Below are 20,053 nucleotides of genomic sequence, written 5' to 3' on the forward strand. Positions count from 1 at the left end.
TATTAGACCGGACATTGACACAGCTTTCATTGCTAATTTACTGAAGGAAGTACTGACAACTTTTTTCACATGTCATCTTCCCAACATCACACATGTTGCCCATAGCAGTTAGCAAGAGGAAACTCATCTGTTACACACAAAGCGCAGATCCTAACTGATCTCAGAGCACTGAAAGCAAAGCCAGCAGCAGCTTGCCTCGCACGCTGGTCTCCTATCAGTTTGCTGTGAAAGACCAGGAGTTTATCCACAATGCACATGCACAAACCACCAGAAGAAAAAGCTGCTGCCCTGCTGAGCTCGAGTCATTAAGATATGCCCGTAAACCAGAGACAGCTACATTTACCTATGAGCATGAAACAAGCAGAGCTTTCAGCGAAAATAGCTAACTGTGGCTACAAGATGGAAGTAATGCAAAAGATAGACGGAAAAAGGAGCTTTATGTCATCACTGTCTGATAGAAGAGAGCTCACTGTACTTTGGTCCATTTTAATTTATATCTATTTTTAGACATGACAAGGCAAGCACTGCTCGCCTTGCTTGTCCCGAGACAATGCCACTGGTAAGGTGGTGTTTATAAGAAAAAATAAAAGAAAATACATTTTTTATATATATAATAATAAATCACAATAATTCATGCCTGATGGAATAAAGGCACAAAGAACAATTTGCAGTTCAGAACTTAGGTACAAATCTGTCAGCAGCACAAACCTGGAACAAACAGTGAAGATACAGAAATATTATTTCTCACAGTACTTTTCTACTTTTCCTACTTCTACTTTTTAATTGAGTTTCTTTGGTACTTGAAGGGCCAGATAACTTTTCAAAATTTGATTTACTTATAAATCTTGAGTCTTCTTCAGTGACCTTTTTCACTCACTGTTTTTGAATTATTAGTTATTATTATTTGTGGCTCTGTTGCACAGCATGTTTTTGTCCTGTCTGCATCCGATCAGGCCCAACCGGCTGTGGTAGAAGGCAACTCCTTTGTTATCCTGTTTCTGCTGGAGGTTTCTTCCTGTTAAAAGGGAATTTTTCCTTCCCACTGTCGCAAAGTGCTTGCCTACAAGGGGTGTTGGAGTTTTTCAGTTAGTTTTCTTTATATTAATGTGGGGACTTTACAATATAAAGCTCCTTGAGGCATCTGTTGTTCTGATTTGGTGCTATAATTAATAAAATTGACCTGAATATTCACAAAATGCTAATGTGAGGTTCTGTCTACTGTTATGTCCCAGTTGGAGGTCTGGACCGGGTCTCCATGAAAAGCTTCAGGTTTCTGGTCCTAAATGGTATTATCAAAGTAGGTGGGGAGGCATACCTAGTTCCTAGGTGAACAATCTGAAGTGGCACTTCAAGCTTTTTCATTTTTGCTTAATTATAAGTGCACCACAAATGTGCGATATAAATATGCATTAGCACTGCACATCATCTCCATCATCACCATCATCACAGGGATCATTTAAAATTTGATCTTCCATAATGAGGGAAACATTTGCTTCCGATCCTCCTGAGTTGAAATGACTATTATTGCACTCTTTTTAGAGTTCATTATCATACTGAAAACCATAACATGAGCAAACCCTGAGCAGCTGAAGCATACCAACACTGTAGAAGGCAAAGCACCTAAATCATCAGCATACATCAGATGATTAATAAGGCTCTTCCCCGCCATGTTTTATTGATTGAATACGCTTGGTGATAAATAGCCCCGAAATGTAACTGATATTTTGCAGTAGCTGCAGTTCAGTAGTATAAAACCGAGTTTGCAGTGTGAGGACCAAAAACATCATAAAAACATTTAGCTTTACATTTTCTGCATAACTGAAAAAAGTAAATTCCACCAACAATGCAACACATGTCCAGACTTCATTTTTTGACTTTAATAAAGTCCGCCTTATGTTGCATATATAAAGTATATTCTTTGAGCAGAGAATCTAGATCACATTTAAAGAACTGGTGAAAAAAACAAAGCAGCTTCCTGCTGAGTTTAGACCAAAACTCCGATATGTGTTCAGCACAAGTTGCCATGGCGATCTAACCAGGTTAGAGAAAAATTACCTTTCTGTCACTGAAACTCCGACTTTAGGCAGCTCACTAAGCCATTAAACCAGCTCTCCTTGTAGTGAGCAAATGAATGAATGAACTTGGTAATAAGGTAACAACAGTTTTTCCACATGTTTGACTGGCAAAAACCACCAAACCATTAACTAATTACCCTTGCACATCAGTCTCCACAGATTTTGCCAGATATACACTGATTTAGAAAATGTTCTCACATTCTTTGTGCTGCAATTGGAGTCCAACTCCTAAGCTAAATGACCACCGCCCATAAATAAACATTACAATAATGACTATCATTTCCAAGCAAAGACTATATTTAACTGTGCAAGGGTTCAGTGCCTGGAGCATTTAAAATTAAAACTGGCATGTGTTCATGAACAATATGGTGTGATATTACACAAAAAAGCCCTGCCTTGGGCTTTAATTACTGCACTGTGTGTGAAAGCCTCTGTTAGAGAAGACCATGGGACTGGTTTAGTTTTTAGCACAATTACAAATGTTTGGGGTTTTTTTTACAAGGAAGCAAGGTACATCACGTGTACATGGTTATGATTTTCACTTTTGGATCTTTAATATCTTCTTGTTCCTGTTTTCATTGTTATTCAGGTAATGTTGAGTGTCTGGTTTCTGTTTTTATTCCATTAGTTTTTCTAGCCTCTAAAGTGTTTCCCTGTCTGTGTTCCATTGTCTCTGTTTACAGTGCGCCTTTTCAGGCGGTTTTGTTATCTGAGCTGCTTTTTTTTTGACAATTAATTTTCTCTGGGCCGAGTGCTACAGAGTTCAACATGCCCAAGGTATCATTCCACTATCTGGAGTCACGTACCCTAATATTTGCAATCCGTTTCGGATGAGTCATCTTCATTTTTCTATACATTTTTACACTTAGCCTACAGTTAATTTTCAATTCAATTTTATTTATACAGTGCAAAATCACGACAAAAATACCCCCTATGAGCAAGCACTTTGGCGACAGTGGGAAGGAAAAACTCCCTTTTAACATGAAGAAACCTCCGGCAGAACCAGGCTCAGGGAGGGGCGGGGCCATCAGAATCAGAATCAGAAAGACTTTATTTATCCCCAAGGGACAATTAAGATACAACAGAGCAGCATGACGTTGAAGATAAGGACAGGGCATCAACAGACAATAAGAATGAGATAATTAATACACACTTATACGTATCTGCCACAACATTGGTTGCATTACGCTGTAAATTGTAACTTTAAACACATTTTGTGATATCTTATTTCTAATAGTCAACACATTTTGCCATGGGAGGACATCCTGTGATGAGTATATTTAAATTTGTGTGCACATTGATTTTTGAATGAATATAACAGAGGCTTTATCGTGGGCACCGGAACAAGGCAGTCTGTTTAGGTCTGTGGAGGCTTAGGCTAGTGGAGTGCATATTTATTTATTCTGTAAAACGAATGTATAAGACATAAAATACCAGATGGTACAGAGATTACATATGTGATCAAGTATACATATCCTCTGTGGCTTCATACCTCTGATTTTCTACATGCAGAAGCCAGAAGTGAACCTATAGCATATGTGCAAATAAGTCCATGCTTGTTTTCAAAGGTCTCCTCTGGCGAAAGCAAAGGAGAGGATATTTGCCAACCCATTTAACAGCCAAGCTGAAAAAAACGATGAAAAGTTCTTGCCAACTGCAGCAAACCCAAACCTTTCAATCAAACAGCTCTGTGCTGTGGAAATACACATATGAAAACACACATAAGCACACACACGGTTCAGCACACACAAGCTATAAGCAGGCGTAATTTCAGACACATCCAGCAACGCACAGGCACCCAGCAATGCATTCAAGCATTCAGGCAGATCGATAGGCTTTCAGGAAGCCAGTAACACCCAGGTTGAGCCCCTGAGGCTTTGGCCGAGTTATTCAGCAGTTTCCCTGGCCACTCAAGAGAGCCCATACTGGGCTCTGGTCCAAGAGTCAAAGATGGAAAAGTAGCACACGGGCGAGAGCGAAACTTTTCACAAGTATTCTAAAAGTACTTCTCTCACTTCTCTGAAGGAAGCCAACGTTATCTCTTCAGTGGATTCACAGTGAATTTAAAAAGTATAATTTATTTTGTCGGTCGAAAACAGATGGTCAAGAACTTCAGGGAATGAGCGGTCTCTGCGTCACAGCTGTCCACCTGCATTACAGTGGACACAGAGAGTGTCAGTGCTCTTAAATATGTTGTTTGGAAACAACGTAACAAATGAAATGAAAACAAGCAAAATCAAACATCTCCAAAACACATCTCTCAGATTAGTGTAGTCTTTTTAAATGTTGAGTTTTATTTAGATCATTTCCAAATGTATTACTTCAAAAAGATAAAACAATATATTTCACTCAAAGTGGAAGTTTTGATGAAACACTTTTTTTGTTTAGAATACAAAACATCACGACAAAGGAAAAACTAAATTACAGCAAACACACACAAATAAATATTCAACATATTTTTAAGAGAAAGCAACCTTTTTAACACAACTTCATGAACCATACTATCAATTTAAGATGGAAAACTGGTGATTCATAGAATACCCATTTGAAGTGCTGCTGGATGATAAATAAAGATATAAATAGAGCTGCATACTGCTTATGTTTAGACCTTTGGGAAGCAAAACGGAAGGAAAAAGGGGAAAGGATTTCAAACGTAGACTTTACTGTTTGAGTCTGGATGTTAAGCTACTAAATTTAGGTTCGACCCAAAGGTGAAGGGCATTAAAATTTCAAGTAGACCAGGTAGGTCTTCCAATTCTGACTGACGCTTGTATTCTCTTTGAAAACATAATACTCAGGCTTTGGTTGCGCGCAAATCTTTGTGTCTTCATTAAAGGAAGCAGTATTCCAAAATAGCACAATACAGCTGCTTGCATCTTGTCGCTAAAACTGAATTTCCTCATAATTAGAATTTTACTTTCTGTAGAGCAGGGATGGATAAAAGCAGGGTTATAAAATAATGAGGTGAAGATTGTGTGAAAGGGTTTGACAGAATGATAAATATGTAACTTGTTTCATGGCTGTCCTCTGCAGCGATGTTTAAAGGAAAGATAGATAAACAACTTATACACACTAAGATTTATCATTTCAAAAGGGCAAACAAACTCACAGATTCACTGTGTACACAGCAGACAAACACAAAGCCAGAACATGATTGATTTGTATTACTTTGTATTATGTTGTACTAATACTTCAGGGGTTTGCGGCTCCTAAAATGTAAGACAATGCCACCTTTTGTTAAAAGTTAATGGTTTCCTTCGGCATTCCTATTTATATATGACAAAATAGCATCTCAGTACGTAACGCGACCATCAGCCTTGCGTTGAAGACAGAAAATTAATTGGCCAATGCTTATAAAAATGGAACTATATTTCATCAGCAGGGTTTCTCAAACTGTCACACTAGGAAAGTTCTGCTAATGTAGTATCCAGTTGTTCATGGTTTCAAAATAACTCAATGAGGCTGAGAAGGCTTCACATTCTCATAACTTGAGGAAATGTTTTTCATCGCAGTGAATCCAGATTTATATTAAAGTTTCCAAGAGTGAAAGTTATTTCCCTCCAAATGCAGACCTGACTGACCCAGAATGACTAAAACTCAACTTGGGTTATGAGAAAACACAGAAGTTGAGCTTCTACAAGTAAAAAACTGCACATAAGGTAAATTCAACAGTGCATATATGATAAAATGTATCGTCACCTGCCAGAGAGAAATAACAGAGGAAAAGTCATGCAGATGGCTTTTGCTTGTTTGCTGAAGAGTCCAGTTCTGCTTTATTGACACTGATTACAATAGAAAGAATAAATTAAACAACATCTTAAATGTACAGAAAATAGCGGCACTGGTTTCTGGTGTGCTTGATTGAACTCTTAGCTTCATCCATATACTGGATATGTGTCCATCTGCAATGAGCAAGTGGGCAGAGGGCATCGAATTCTCTGTAGCTTTTAGACTTTAGCTCCGATGATTACCTTTGTCAGTTTCATCAGATAAAGAAGAGCCGTTTAGTGCTGAATGAAAATAGTTTTGCTTTCACTGTTTCACACTCCTTCCCACTCTCTATAAATCTGCCTCACAGGTTATTTGCAGGCAAAGCAGATGGATGATCACAAGAACCTCCAACAAATGTTCTTTAATAGAAAGTCCCATTTAAAAAAACAAACCTGCAAGATGTTTGCAAGCAGGATCCCAGCTGGTGCAAACCGCTCTGACTGACTGCAATCTCTGATCATTTTACGCTATCACATGCTTTTTGAATCAAGATGTGCCAACGTCTGGTCAGAAGAATGCAATATTAATCTTGACAGTTTATATCTGCCTGCCAAAACCTGTTCCCTAAATCCCCTCAAAGCTGCAATTAAAAACATCATGTTACTAATTGATGAACAGCCTCTTAGTGAGCAGCCCACATTGAATTAAACATGTGGATATTTTTCATTCCAGGAGTGCTCTGAAATATATTTGTTAGATCTAAGAGAAGATATACTGCAGTTTACATCAGAAATGTACTTTTTTTCATCACTGTTAAGTAGGTTAGGCAGAATGGACACATGATTATAGGAAGGAACCCAGAGTGATCTCCATCAGAGACACGAGAAGAAAAGAGTAAGTGAGAGAGACAGAGGGCAGACACAGAGGAGACACCGAGAGAGAGAGCGATAGTATATCAGCTGGGTGCCAGTTGCAGCATTATTGCAGATGGGGTCTTGGCAGGGCCGTCCCTTTGCCCCTGATGATCTGTGATTGCAGCCTCTACAGAATCCCTCTCAGGGCTACTAATGTCAGTATGTGTTCCAGCAGACGTCCTGTTCATAGCCTGCTGCATTTGTGAAAGGTGATATATTCATCTAAAACATGTCAAAGATAAAAATGAGCGCCATGAGAACAATCAAATAAAACGCATTTTAGCCTAATTAAAATTCCCCAGAGCAAATTGGCAGCACGTATCTTGAATGTAATCTGACCTGGTACCTTGTCATTCTTAACTACACGTGTAATCAATATTTGAATATCAACAGTAGATCAAATCACTCTGTGCTCTTTATAAAGCATCAGTGATGCTGACAAGTTCTGGAAAAAATATCACGATTTGCTCACAGCATCGTTTAGCTTATTGTTTTGGGTTTGCAGCTTCATAATGTTATTTTATTTCATTTTGACCTTCGTATACTTCCTGCACAGAGGTTAGAGAGAAAAATAATAAAGAGTCATTTATAAAGTGTTTTATGTGCTTTTATATGTAATTAGTAAAATGTCCATGAGCAGCTTTGCACAGTACAGTATAAATAAATAACTAAATAAATAAATAAAGTAACAGTATGAGTATCAGGTCTTCACAGCTTGTTCCCATTGCTGCTCAGCTGCTGCAGGTTAAGACAGACACTAGTATTTCTTGCAACATCAATATTGAGGTTTTGCAGACCTGTTACTTTAACGTGTTTATCATTATCGACATGTAACATTTGTGGCAACAAAGTAGGATCAAGTAAGCAAGGCCGTAGTCAGACAGGGCCAGAGACCGAATGGCAACCATGGAAGTGGTGGACCTGTCTACTAACGTGACTGCTACTCCACGAGTTGTGGAGAGATGTGTTGAAACATGCTGGCCACAGTGTTGAGGCACAAATCTTTGCAAATTCTCCGTGCTCAGTTTAGAGCATACTTTTTTGAGGATTTTTGGTGCAGCACCTTCTTTGCAACTGATTTCAACCAGCGAGAGCCAGCAACCTCCAGGAATTACTGCCAACCAGTCAGGAAATGCACATTTTTCCCCTAGCCACTGGCGGTTGTACCACTTTCAATATGGTGGAAAATTGTCAGACAATGTGCTTTATCAATATTTTAATCAGTCTTGTTGAAATGTCGAAGCTGGTGGATCTGATTCTCCAAATGTATTTATTTATTTAAAATCAAGGTCAGTGGTAAGTGACATAACAAACAAACAAGAAAAAGCCATCCCATTAAAATGGTTAAGTACAAGCACTGGACTGAAAACAAGTGAAAAAGTCGCCAATGTCCAAAGAAAACATTTAACCTGAACAACTATTCCTCAAGATAACTTTAAAAATTCATCTCTGGCTGCTTGGAAGAAAAATGTACAAAAATGAATGGGTGGCTCAGGACATTTGCACAGCACTGTACATATCATCAGTCACTAATGTCATCATATAACATTCTTAGTGAAAGTGAACAACATTGATTACATTTTAGTAAAATAATATTACTAATATATCTAGTCTCAATGACAACCTGCTATGCTAAAACCCATGTCCCTTTTTCAGCCTGTGCCCGATAGACTAAGGCCTGGCCACCAGACGCTCGCCCTTGGGCAGGCTCCCCGGGCTTGTAGCCCTATCCCAGGCAGGGTGAACTATTCCTTTGATTTTCTACTCATAGGGATCTTCTCAATTGCTCTTTGTCTGGTCCCTCACCCAGGACCAATTTGCCATGGCCTACCAGGGGGCAAAAGCCCCTGGACAACATAGCACCTGGGATCCCTGGGACACACTAACCCCCCCATTTTTCCTCATGACTTGTGATGTGCCATAAAAAAAGCTGCTGCCACTTGAGCTTCACGTTTTGATCTATCGCTTCTCTAAAACCTCCAGCATTTACTCGTCTGTTCCTGCAAATATATTCACCCCCAGCTCTATCCTAACCTAAAGCCTCCAGTCACAAGTTGACCCATATAAGGATGAACTGTGAGCCAGGTCAGTCCGTTTTTCATGAACAATGTCAGCTGTTAAAAACAAATACCAAAACCCACAGTTCACATGTTGTACATACGATCCTCAAATGCACAAACATGTTGTTTGTGAAACATCCACCCACACAGTCACATACTCCACACATGCACACATGTCAGTAATGGTCTTTCCTGTAATTACAGTCATTTGTCAAAAGCACACCTTGATTTATGGTCAAATTAAAAATACACCGGAAAAGAAGCTGCAGGTCCTGGTAACTCTGGATACAGTGAGTGATTAATGCTGCGCCATTACAGGCATGAGAGTGGCATGATCCGGATATGCACCTTGCCATGCAGGACATAGTAAGTAGAAACATCAATCCCTGTATTCCCAGTCTGCAGTTGACAGAGTGGGTGCACAGCAGGTGGGTGACTGGGGTAACATCGGTTAGGGTGACAGTGGTTTGAGAATGGTGCAGAGCAGGGCTGCCAAAATTAGTAAGTAGCACAAGAATGTGAGGGGCACAGCTGTTTTATTCCAAAGAAAAGGTAGGCTGTTTATAGCCGCGCACCGACTCCTTACAGGGCATCTTCTTAATAAGGTATTTGCTTTACTTTATGCACACACCAAGAGAAAAACATTTGGCTATGAGCCCAGTGGCATTTTGCTGTGGAATACAAATAAGCTCAGGATTAAAATATGCTTTCACTATACTACCTTATAAATACACTCATTGCATTTCTGTTATTCCTCTTTCACTGGAGAATGCTTGATGGCTTTTTGTCTAAAGTAACAGTGGTAAAATAACGAGGTACTCGGTGACATTGTGAATATTTGCAAGCAGTGGAAAAGCAATATTTTTAACCGTGGCTGCGGAAGTAAAAATATGAACTAAATAAACCAGAAAATGAATGATAAAGTTCATCTTTCATGTGCAACATGATGGACTACTTGATCACAGATAAATGTCTTTGTGTTCTTGTGTCTGTGGTTTGCAGAGAAACAAATTCCACAGACAACATCTCGGGCCCTGAGAAAGAAGGACGGCAAACTTTATCATCTGAACTTGGACAGCAGAGCCGAGCAGAAGTGAAGCAAACATAAAACAGATGAGCGAGCTGTTCCATTTGTCCAGTTTATCTAAAACTACTAGGCTATATAAGAATTCAAGTACTTTTAAATTGCCTCATTGATAAAGTCGAAGGGAATACAGGCAAGAGACATGAATTGTGCCAGTGAAGAAATCTTCAGAGCTCAATGCAGTTAATGTGCCTCGAGGCCTGCGCCAGCCAGGAGAGCACGAAAGACTGTATCTGAACATGAAGTGGAAGGCTTATAGCGAGCAATGCCAAGCCTGAAGAAGACCACCCTCCCTGAGGTAATTTTTTTGAAGTCTTCAGAAATGCTTAGTTAAGAAGCATGAGTAATGATATATAGAAGCTAAACGCTGCCATGTTTTTACGGGGAATCACATGGGATTGGGGGTGGGATTGTGGAAAGCCTTTACAGAGCTATGGTTTGCTCTGCAGGAAACAGATAAGGTGGCTTTCTACATTTTTCTCCATATTTTATCAGCTGTCCACATGGCATGCCCTCAACTCTGGGTACCCCACAAAGCCCACACCATATTTCCTCCTAAAGTTTGCACAAGTTATCAGTATGTCATGTCTTCCTATGATGCCTCCTGGTTATAACTGCTCATGAAGAAGTCTCAGGCTCAGTGATGCTCTGCCTGCAAGGTGGTGACAGCAAACTCCATCGACTTTAGCGCCGCCTCGTAGGGCAGTGACGAAACAAACAAGTGTGCAAAAAAGGCGAGACATAGCACAGTTTCAAATATCATCACTCTGTTTCTCAGCGTCGTCTCATAAACCACTGAGAGAACAAACTGAAACTTTTTAGAAGAGGACGTCTAATCTTTCTTTCACCACAGAACCTACCTAATGCATCTCAGCCCTCTGACAAACACTGGTATTTGAAATACTCAAACAAAATCTGTCAGTTCTTGCTGTAAAACAAATAAGGGTGTCATCCACTTTCAAATTCCTCCTTCAATCCAAGGCCTTGGGCTATTCAGCAAACAGCTTGTATTCTGTTCATCTACATAATATTTTCTTGCTGGAAGTGTGAAATGCTTTTTGTTCCTTATATGTTTTGTTCAGTTTTCAGTTGCAGTGTAATTAGATTTCGGGTGTTTTCACACCTGTGGTGTTTAGTCCATTTATATTGAACTCTTTCCCCTTTGGTGCGGTTCGTTTGTGCACAGATGAGGGTCCAGACCAAAATAACTGCACTGAGACCCTTTGAGGAGGCGTTCCTGGTGCGTTTCCAGAAGAACTCTAAAGGAGTTTGTTTGTGGTGTGAACATGATTACTTCCTAAGCTACGTATGATTTGTATTCTTAATGTGGCAGGTGCTACAGATGTGCAAAGGTCTGTACGAGTTACCAATTAGCTGTGAAATGAATGTAAATGATCTGTGTTCTCCAGTAGTGCAGAACACGGCACCTCCTTCCTGTATTTACGCTTGTTGCTCCATCTGGCCAATAAGGGGCTCCATAATCTGACGTGGTTTGTATGTCTGTGAAGGTTCTCAGTCATCCAGATCATCGTAGTCTAAGGTGCTTGGAAAGAAAAGCGTCTGGACTTCTTTAAATTGCTTGAAGACGTTTCACCTCTCATCTGAGAAGCTTCTTCAGTTTTAAGATCAGTGGGGGTCCATGTCCCTCTTGGGGGACACTCCCATACTGCTTAAATCTGGGACCCTCCGTTTGACCTTAGAACTGAAGAAGCTTCTTGAATGAGAGGTTTTCAAGCACCTTAAAGAGGTCCAGACACTTTTCTTTCTGAGCTCCTTAAATGATGGTTTGTAGTGACGCATTATGGATTTTTCTCTGTGTGAAAAACCAAACTGATGGGAAACATTTACAAACTCATCAACTGATCCAGGCCAGAGTGAACGACCTATAGTGAAAGGTGTGAAAATGCCCTTTTGTAAAGAAACATATTGGCAATGATATGGTACGTTTCAGAAAATCCTGCATGGACATTGTGGTGGTTGCTGCTGCAGTAAAACTACACAAAATTAAAGCGATGAAATTTAAAGCGATGGATCAATTTCAGTGAAAACAGCTGTTTGATAGATAGCAGGACTTTCTCACTGACTCGAACATCTTTTACGTTAATAAACTCAGCTCCTTGTTAAATGCAGTTTTCAGGCTTTTCTATTAAAGCTTTTATATTTTTAAATGAATTTCTTCTTTGTTCAGAACATTCAGGGTACGTCGATATTCAGAACAGTTTTTAAATTGCGCTGTAGGCTGCATGAGGTTAATTCAGTCTAGAAAAGCAGATTATTTTTCTCCTTCAGATCATAGTTGCTGCATTCGGGGATGTGAAGTTTGCTGCTGAAGCTTTTACAGTTTCACTATACAAAACGTGACACAGACAATGAGTTTCCCTGTGTCTGCATCACATGTAGCTGAAGGGAAAGGATGGAGCACACTGCTTCTCCTGAAGGTTACATTCCTTACATATGCAGTGTAATAATTTAAAAGCTCTTTACATTTACTATGTTAAAATTGTAATATTTATGATGTCATAAGCAGGGTTTTTTTCCAGTCATAATTTTCACATTTCCATGTGCCTACATTTCTATCACATATATTAAATGTAATAACCAGCTGAGTAGGAGCAAAAACAAAAGGTGCAATAAAACTAGGCGTGGAGTAAAACCTGGAGGTAGAACGGAATTACGAGGCAGTAGTGATGGAGTAATAAACAAAGCGCCAGCAAAGCCACAGAGAGTTGGAAAGATAGAGAAAGAGTCGCCGTTACTGTATTTCTGTATGCATTTGTTTCTCAGAAATGCCCATTAGCCGAGATGGATGTCCTTGAACCCAGGTCTGCGCCAACAGGTATCTCTCACTAACAGACCGCCCCTCCACTAGTAATTACACAGGGAGGTCTACAGCAGGTGGCACTGGGCTGAGCAGCATTTACATAAATCTGCATGTGTCACTGAGCCTGGCTGCAGCCTCTGGCACTCTTTATACATCCTGCTCACACTCAGCAGACAGTTGGTTCAAATTTAACAAAAATGGATCGTAGTGAGGTAAAATAGCATCGATACTCTCAGAGATGTAAAGCACCGAGTTTATTTCATGCTAACAAACAGTTTTCCATTTTGCTCTGAAATCACACAAACACACTGCAAAGTATGCACCCACATTGTCGACATGCTGTTATTTTGCTTTGATTTTCATCATGAATCTAACATTCTTGCATCTGGTCAATTCAGCGACGTATTACACAGCATTCACTAACGTAGCAATACAGTCAATACTAATTACACATGTTTTGTTGAACAAAGAATGCTGAAATCACATATCTGTTTCTTTTTTTAGGTTTCTATATTTCACATATTCGTCTGGTCTTTTCGCAAGCTATTCAGCTTTAGCAGCTATTGAAGTGCAGTGTTTGTACAAGCGATTAAATCTTTAAGAAACATTTGAAATGATCAAACAAGTATTTAGAGTAGAAGATTTCTGTTGAACAACTTTAAGCAAATAGGCAATCCCAGCATGCATCTCGGGTTTTCTTTGTAACAAATGCACAACAAGCCTGAACCCACACTTTTATATGCATGTACGTGTGTGGCCACTAGCATGCCTATACTTCTGTGAGCAGTGGGACCCCCCACCCCCCAATGGTGAGAGGTGTTTCTGCTGACAGGAGCATATTCAAGGTAATGGAACCACTGTGTTGTCCCAGAGCAGAGCACTAAAGCAGAACTGAGTTCTGTCTCCTACTACACGCACCACTGAACCTCCAGATGACAAAGTGCCTCGCTGGCTGACCAAATCAAATACAATAAAGCTGAAAAAGAAGAAAGAAGATTGAAGGAGAAATTCTTAGATTTGTCATATTTTGCTGTATAGGCAGGAAAGTATGTATTTTCAATTGGAAAAGCTGTCCATCACGTGAATGCCACACAAAGAAACTCGACAAGCACTAAAAGCACTGTGAGCTCAAAAGAAGTCAGCCTGTTACTGCTGTGTATATAGATGCAACACAATATGCGCATGTCGGTGAGGCAGGTGATTACATTCCGCTGGTGTAGCTTCTTAATGTGGAGAAGAAAAGTGGGGATGATTAAATACATAAAGAAGAGGTTGAATAATGAGAGGGGAATGAAAACAAGTTCCACAATAAATGACAGAATGAATAAGACGCCATAAATTATTCCCATTTCAATTTACATATTTCGTTTGTATGTCATCATGTTGTACAAATAAAATAACAAATGAGTGGAAAAATGAATTATTAAGCAAATAAATTGGTAGAAACTCAGCTCTGCAATAAAACTACCGCTAGCTGACTTCACCTTGTCGATTTCTGTGGAAAGACGCCATAACTCACAACCCCAAAGGAGCAGACTGCTAGCCAGCAGACATTATTGCTGATCTCTGTAGAGACCAAGTGAAGTTGTCTAGGTGGGCATTGCCAGAGTGCCCCAAAGGAGCAAAATGGACCAATAAGTTGTGGTTGCAATATCGAGTTGAGATTGGATGTGTGCAGGAGGCTGTGGGGAAACTAACTGGTCACTGCATTAACTTAGGAGCGACAAGACTGACTCACAAGTGGCTCAGAGATAGAACTAAGCCTCCGTGACATGGACTCGTCAGCTGTGAACTCTGCGAACTCTTAAATCTTAAAGGTTTTGATTTTAAACCTGCTGAGATCAAACGCAATTTTCTGCATACAGAGGAAAATGCAACTCAGAGTCTGTTAGGGACCGGAGCTTTGCAGAAAGCTAAGTCAACTCGAGCATGTAACTGTTGAACTGGGACTCAAAAGCTCCAGCAAACACGCTTGCATATGAGCACACAGCACACACAGTTAACTAAGCAGCTCAAAGCTGTCTTCGGGGGAGGAACAAAGAGGGAAAATACTTTTGTAAATATCATTCAATCAAGGAGAATAATTCATTTGCAGACAATGATGTTGTTGTTATCACTGTGGTGCAAAGAAGCAACATTTTACCCCATGTTTATAATCAAATGAATTTTAATGAACATGCACACACACATAATTCCACCTTGACCTGGTAGGAACCTGCTGCTCTGCCTAGATCCCCGTGATATGCTGCTGTTTAAATACTCAAAAGCCAGACACATTAAGGAAAGTATATTTGTGTTGGTACAGCTGGCTGTTGAATTGTGGTGTGGATATAGAGATTTTAACCAATTTACTGACCTTGAAGAAGGCGTTGTCCTTTTTGGAAAGGACCTCTGTACATCACCTGGTACTTTTTGACCTGGAAGCCAGGCACACAGCCCTCGTGGCCACCATCCCCTTGGCCACCCACATGGGCAACCTGCAACACAGAAAACACCAACAGTCAGAATATTACAGATAAGCGCATGGTTCAGACCAGAGGACCAAAGCTGGAATAACAGAAACACATGTTTAAAGATGCAATTCCCCGAAATAAACAGCAAAAGCATAAAGCAGATACATAAATAAGCCATGGCAAAGAAAAAGCAGCAATACTCAACTATTAAATATCACCAACTTAGTGTTGCACTTCTAACACTGTAGGAATTCTTATGACATTTCCCCTCACAGTTTCACCTCTGACCCAAACATAAGGCATCGGGAGTTGAGCTGTGTGATGCTAGCAGCTAATGTGTCCTTGGACCACAGACCTCATATATGTCTTTCATATTTCCTAACATCCTTTCTAGTTTTTACAACAAACCTTTTCTGAGTAGTACTACTCAGAAACTGCATATTTACACAGGCACAGCTTATAATGGTGAGAGTGTTAGAATGATCCGTTTTTACATTACAGTTTTCTTTGTCTGTGTGATTCGATATTTTCTCCTCTGAGTTTGGCTCATCGGTGTTACTGGAGTTAGTAAAGACACGAGTATGGCTTTATTTCTTTTTTATTTTTAGTGTTCATAGATTTTTGTCTTTTTCTCAATGTGCTACTTTACAATTTACATTTAAAACTACTCTCCTTGACTTTTTACTGATAAACTGTCTTTCTCAAAAAGAGCAGAAAAACCTAATTTATTCAGGTTATAGAAATATTTAAAGTGGAAAAAATACTTCAGCCCCTGTTTTTCAAAGGAGGATTCCTTTAAAGGATGGATGTTCCCATGGAAACAGGCTGTAAAATGACTGAAGGGATTTTCAAACCAAACATCCTTTAGGCTGGAACATATCACAGCAAAACTAATACTTCACATTGATTGAGGATATGCTGTTAAAGAGATAATGATAGGACACCTTTTCTTTCAGATTATTGTTCTTTTTACCTTTAGTTTTTATGTCCAGCATTAAAAATATGTGTTGTCATTGCAATGATATATAACAAATAGCTTTATAAGTGTGAATTATTTTTTTCGAACAAGTCATGATAGAGTATTTTGTGGAAGATCCAAGGTGGCACCAACACCGTCAGAAATAAGGTTAGAAACATTTTGTAAGATATCAGGTAAATTTTGTATCATCATGTAAAAAAAATCCCACTCGACCTGTAGGCAGTTTACTAGAGACTGATGAGGTACAACAAATACTTTAGCATGCTGGAGCCAGGGTGTCATCATCCCCGCATCCTGGGGGATGAACAAAAGGTGCGTTGAATGCATTGAATGGAAGCGAGGAACAATGTTAGGATCAGGGGCCAAGATGAAGGCAGCACAGAGGGAAGCTAGCCATCTATCAGAGCTGCAGAATGGTGGAAGTACCACAAGCTGTCCACACAGATACCAAGCAAAGACTCAAAGCCTTGGATAACCATTTGAAGAGGTGTACAAGAGAGTTATAAGCCAGGAACCATCCAAGGTGTGATTAATATGTGTGAACCAGTTGAAGCTAATGCTAAGAAAATATTGTGGGGTACAATTTCTGATTTATAGAGTGCTTATAATTAGAGATGGGTACCGGTGTCCGGTGCCATGATGGCACCGGTTCTGACATAAACGGTAGTAACCAGACCGAAAAGCAGCGCACATTTCGGTGCTTTATTTCGGTGCTTTTTTTTTTTTCCTGAGCCAATTCTAGCCAATCATTTTACGTTTCCGAGGATAGTAGGCGGGCCCAGGTACGTACGTTCTTTTAGAGCAGAGCTACAGATTAAAAACGCCCAAGATGAAGCGGTCAAAAGTCTGGCTGTACTTCACAGCAAAATATGCAAACTCAGCAGCCTGCAACAAGTGCTTTAAGGTGATACTGTGATACTGTCAAAGGAGGTAACACCTCGAATCTGATGAAACACCTGGCGACGCATAGCGGGTTTTTTTTAAAGCCGAGAAATGCACCGTGTTTGATAGCTTGCTGCGAGACCTCACACCGAGCACATCTACTGCGGGTGTGGTGCCTGTTATCGGACCTGGAGTTAGCAACATCCCCCAAAAACTCGAAGAGGAGAGTCCTGACCCCTACTAGCCCTGCCAGTGTAGCAGAAATGATGATGGATGATGATGGCAGTGAGTAGCTTAATTCTCTGCGTGAGTAGCTTAATGTTGTTCGTGTGTAATTTACGTTGAGTAGGCTAACCACGTTATTAAATTAATGCATGTAAGGTGAACTAGCAAACACCGTCGTAGTTACATGCGGCTGTCTTCTTGTTTGATGGCAGATACTCCCTTCACCCTGGCCAAAAAGGCTAAAATGACCAAAGAAAAAGTGGGAAACAGCTAAACATGAGAGGTTTTTGGACAAAGTTTGTATTTTTTCCATTGATTAAGCACTGCTTCCAGCCAAGAGTGATACCATATATGCCCTATAGCTGAAGAAAAGGCTAACATTGTTATCTTTTTACAAAAAAAAACAGCTAAACATGAGAGGTTTTTGGACCAATTTTGTGTTCTCCATTCTTTAAGCACCGGTTTGAGCACCGTTTAAACACCGGCACCGTTTCAAAAGTACCGGTTTGGCACCGGTATCGGATAAAACCTAAACGATACCCATCCCTACTTATAATGATACATTTTCCAATGGTTTCGTGGTGCCCTGCATCTTTAAGGATGACAACGGGTTCATAAACATAAAGTAGAGTGCTATACAAATACAGGCCATTTACCATTTACCATAAACGTCACAGAACTCTACTATTCTTAAAAGCCTCGTGTTTTTACTGAGAATAAGAAATAAATAATTTCACGGCTCTGTCTTTCTGAAATGTATCTCTAATAACATTTTTTAAAAACTATCAAAGAAGAAGAGCTGCATTTGTTTCATAGATATACTACAGTTACAGCAACTTTGAAACTGAAGGTTGATCATTGTATCACTTCAAATGATTTCACAGGTTTACAAAACTGTGTAGTGTTATATTTTCAGAAATAGTTTGTGTCACAGTGTAAAGGAGCAGCCGAGAGATGAAGAGATCAGTCAGTCACTAATAGAAAAAATCAAAATATGTCTAAATACTGAACATAAATTAAGGTAGGTGATTTTATGCAAATGCAGCAGTCACAATATTTTATTTCCTCTAATGTGAAATGTTATTGTGCTATAGAGTCAATTAACACTTTTTTCCTCCACAAACACACAGTTTAATCTCTGTGACTCTGTCATTATACTAACATTATACTTACCTGCCACCTATTAAGCAAGAGGATTGACAAATAGCCAGTCATTCACAAATAACCATATACAGCACATTCACATTTACACTTACAGGTGAGCTACATCTGCTGATTTAGATCTACAGGTTCATCCAATTTGTGCATCTTGATTAAGGAAACCAGACTTCACCAGTGAAAATAATTGTTTGCTGACTTTATGACACATGTTATCAAAATTATTGGCACAATCTAACCTGCAAAATAGACCATTATGTAATATGTAATGTGCAACGAAAGACACAGTAGCACAACATTGACCCAAAGTTGTTGTTTTAGTTGCTTTATTGTCTTATTTCTTCTATTCTATATCTTTTTGCATCATTGTTTTAAAATACAAACAAAATTTCATGCTCAAATATTTATTTCATGATATAATATATGACTTAAAAGACACAAAGCTGTGCCGTAATAGTGTATCAAGATCCAGCTCCATGGTAAACAAGCTTTGTCCACCATAAGGCCATAGAGGTCTTACGTACACCAGAGGTGGCCAAAGTAACGATATTCTTTACTTAAGTAGAAGTACAGATATCTGTGGTTTTTAAAAAAATACTCCAGTAACACCTGAAGTACTGAATCAACTTCTTTACTGAAGTAAAAGTAAAAAAGTACAGTCTCTGAAATGTACTCAGACTAAGAAAGGAAAAGTAACACCTCAAAGAGAAATTCTACCAGATATTTTTATGCAAAGACAACTAAACCTTTTGCTATATCAATATAGTAATAAAATATTATAAGTACATGAGAATACAAATGTTATTTGAATGAAATTCTAATGAATGTATGACTCTGTTATGTAGGACACAAGTAGTGAAAGAAATTTAATTTAACTCTATTTAGTTGTCTACACTGTAGACGGTGAATTTGCCTTCACACCCAAACACAAACATGAGGACCAGTGTTGGTCAAGTTACTTGAAAAAAGTAATCAGTAACTAATTACTGATTACTTCCCCCAAAAAGTAATCCCGATACTTTACTGATTACTTATTTTCAAAAGTAATTAGTTACTTACTTACTTTTTAAAACATGATTTATCCCCTAAATAGGTAATAAAGCGATAGATCTTTCAGCCCAATTCTACTTTTTCTGCATAATCCATCATATAAAATGTAATCAAATGGAAAAAGTCTCTTTTTAAAATTTGTTTTATTAGTTTTAATCTTTTAACTTTATGCATCAAGCAAAAATTTAATTATATGCAACATTCTCTGACTGGAAGAAATTTGTTTAACATTTAAACCTATTTTCAGCATGTTTACACTCACTCTTTCAAATAAATGCGAGTAAAACACAGCAGAAAATAAATAAAATCAAAGACTCAGCGGTCCTGTTGCTCTATTTTCACCTGTATAGCAGGAGTGGGGCAGGCGGATGTTTGCCCTGGTGCAGCGTAGCGGTCAGTGGAAGGATACGGCAGTTTGTCTGCGAGTTTCACATTCCAGCGGCAGCGTACTCGGTGCTTGCTCGGAAGTTTAGGGGTTTTTTTCGCTGTAAAAAGAAGTTTTCTTCCCACGCAGTGAACAGCGGAGGCTAATGTTTTTGTCACTTTTTACGAAATCAAACTCAAAGTAAGGTCAGTACTTCCAGGCTTTAAACGCTGCACGCTCATACTCTCTCCCGCACTCATTACATTATCCATTGTTG

At 39.2% G+C, this 20,053-nt stretch overlaps 1 protein-coding gene across 1 annotated transcript in view; it reads right to left on the minus strand.

Annotated features, from left to right (window-relative positions):
- The window catches only part of cdh13 (cadherin 13, H-cadherin (heart)), a 352,583-nt gene that overhangs the window by 244,417 nt on the left and 88,113 nt on the right, over window positions 1–20,053 (minus strand). The window contains exon 2 of the mRNA XM_063480168.1: window positions 15,022–15,142. Within this exon, the coding sequence (XP_063336238.1) occupies window positions 15,022–15,142 (121 nt within the window). The remainder of the gene's footprint in view (window positions 1–15,021; window positions 15,143–20,053) is intronic.

The sequence above is a fragment of the Pelmatolapia mariae genome, linkage group LG7 (assembly GCF_036321145.2).
Source record: "Pelmatolapia mariae isolate MD_Pm_ZW linkage group LG7, Pm_UMD_F_2, whole genome shotgun sequence".
Lineage (NCBI taxonomy): Eukaryota > Metazoa > Chordata > Actinopteri > Cichliformes > Cichlidae > Pelmatolapia > Pelmatolapia mariae.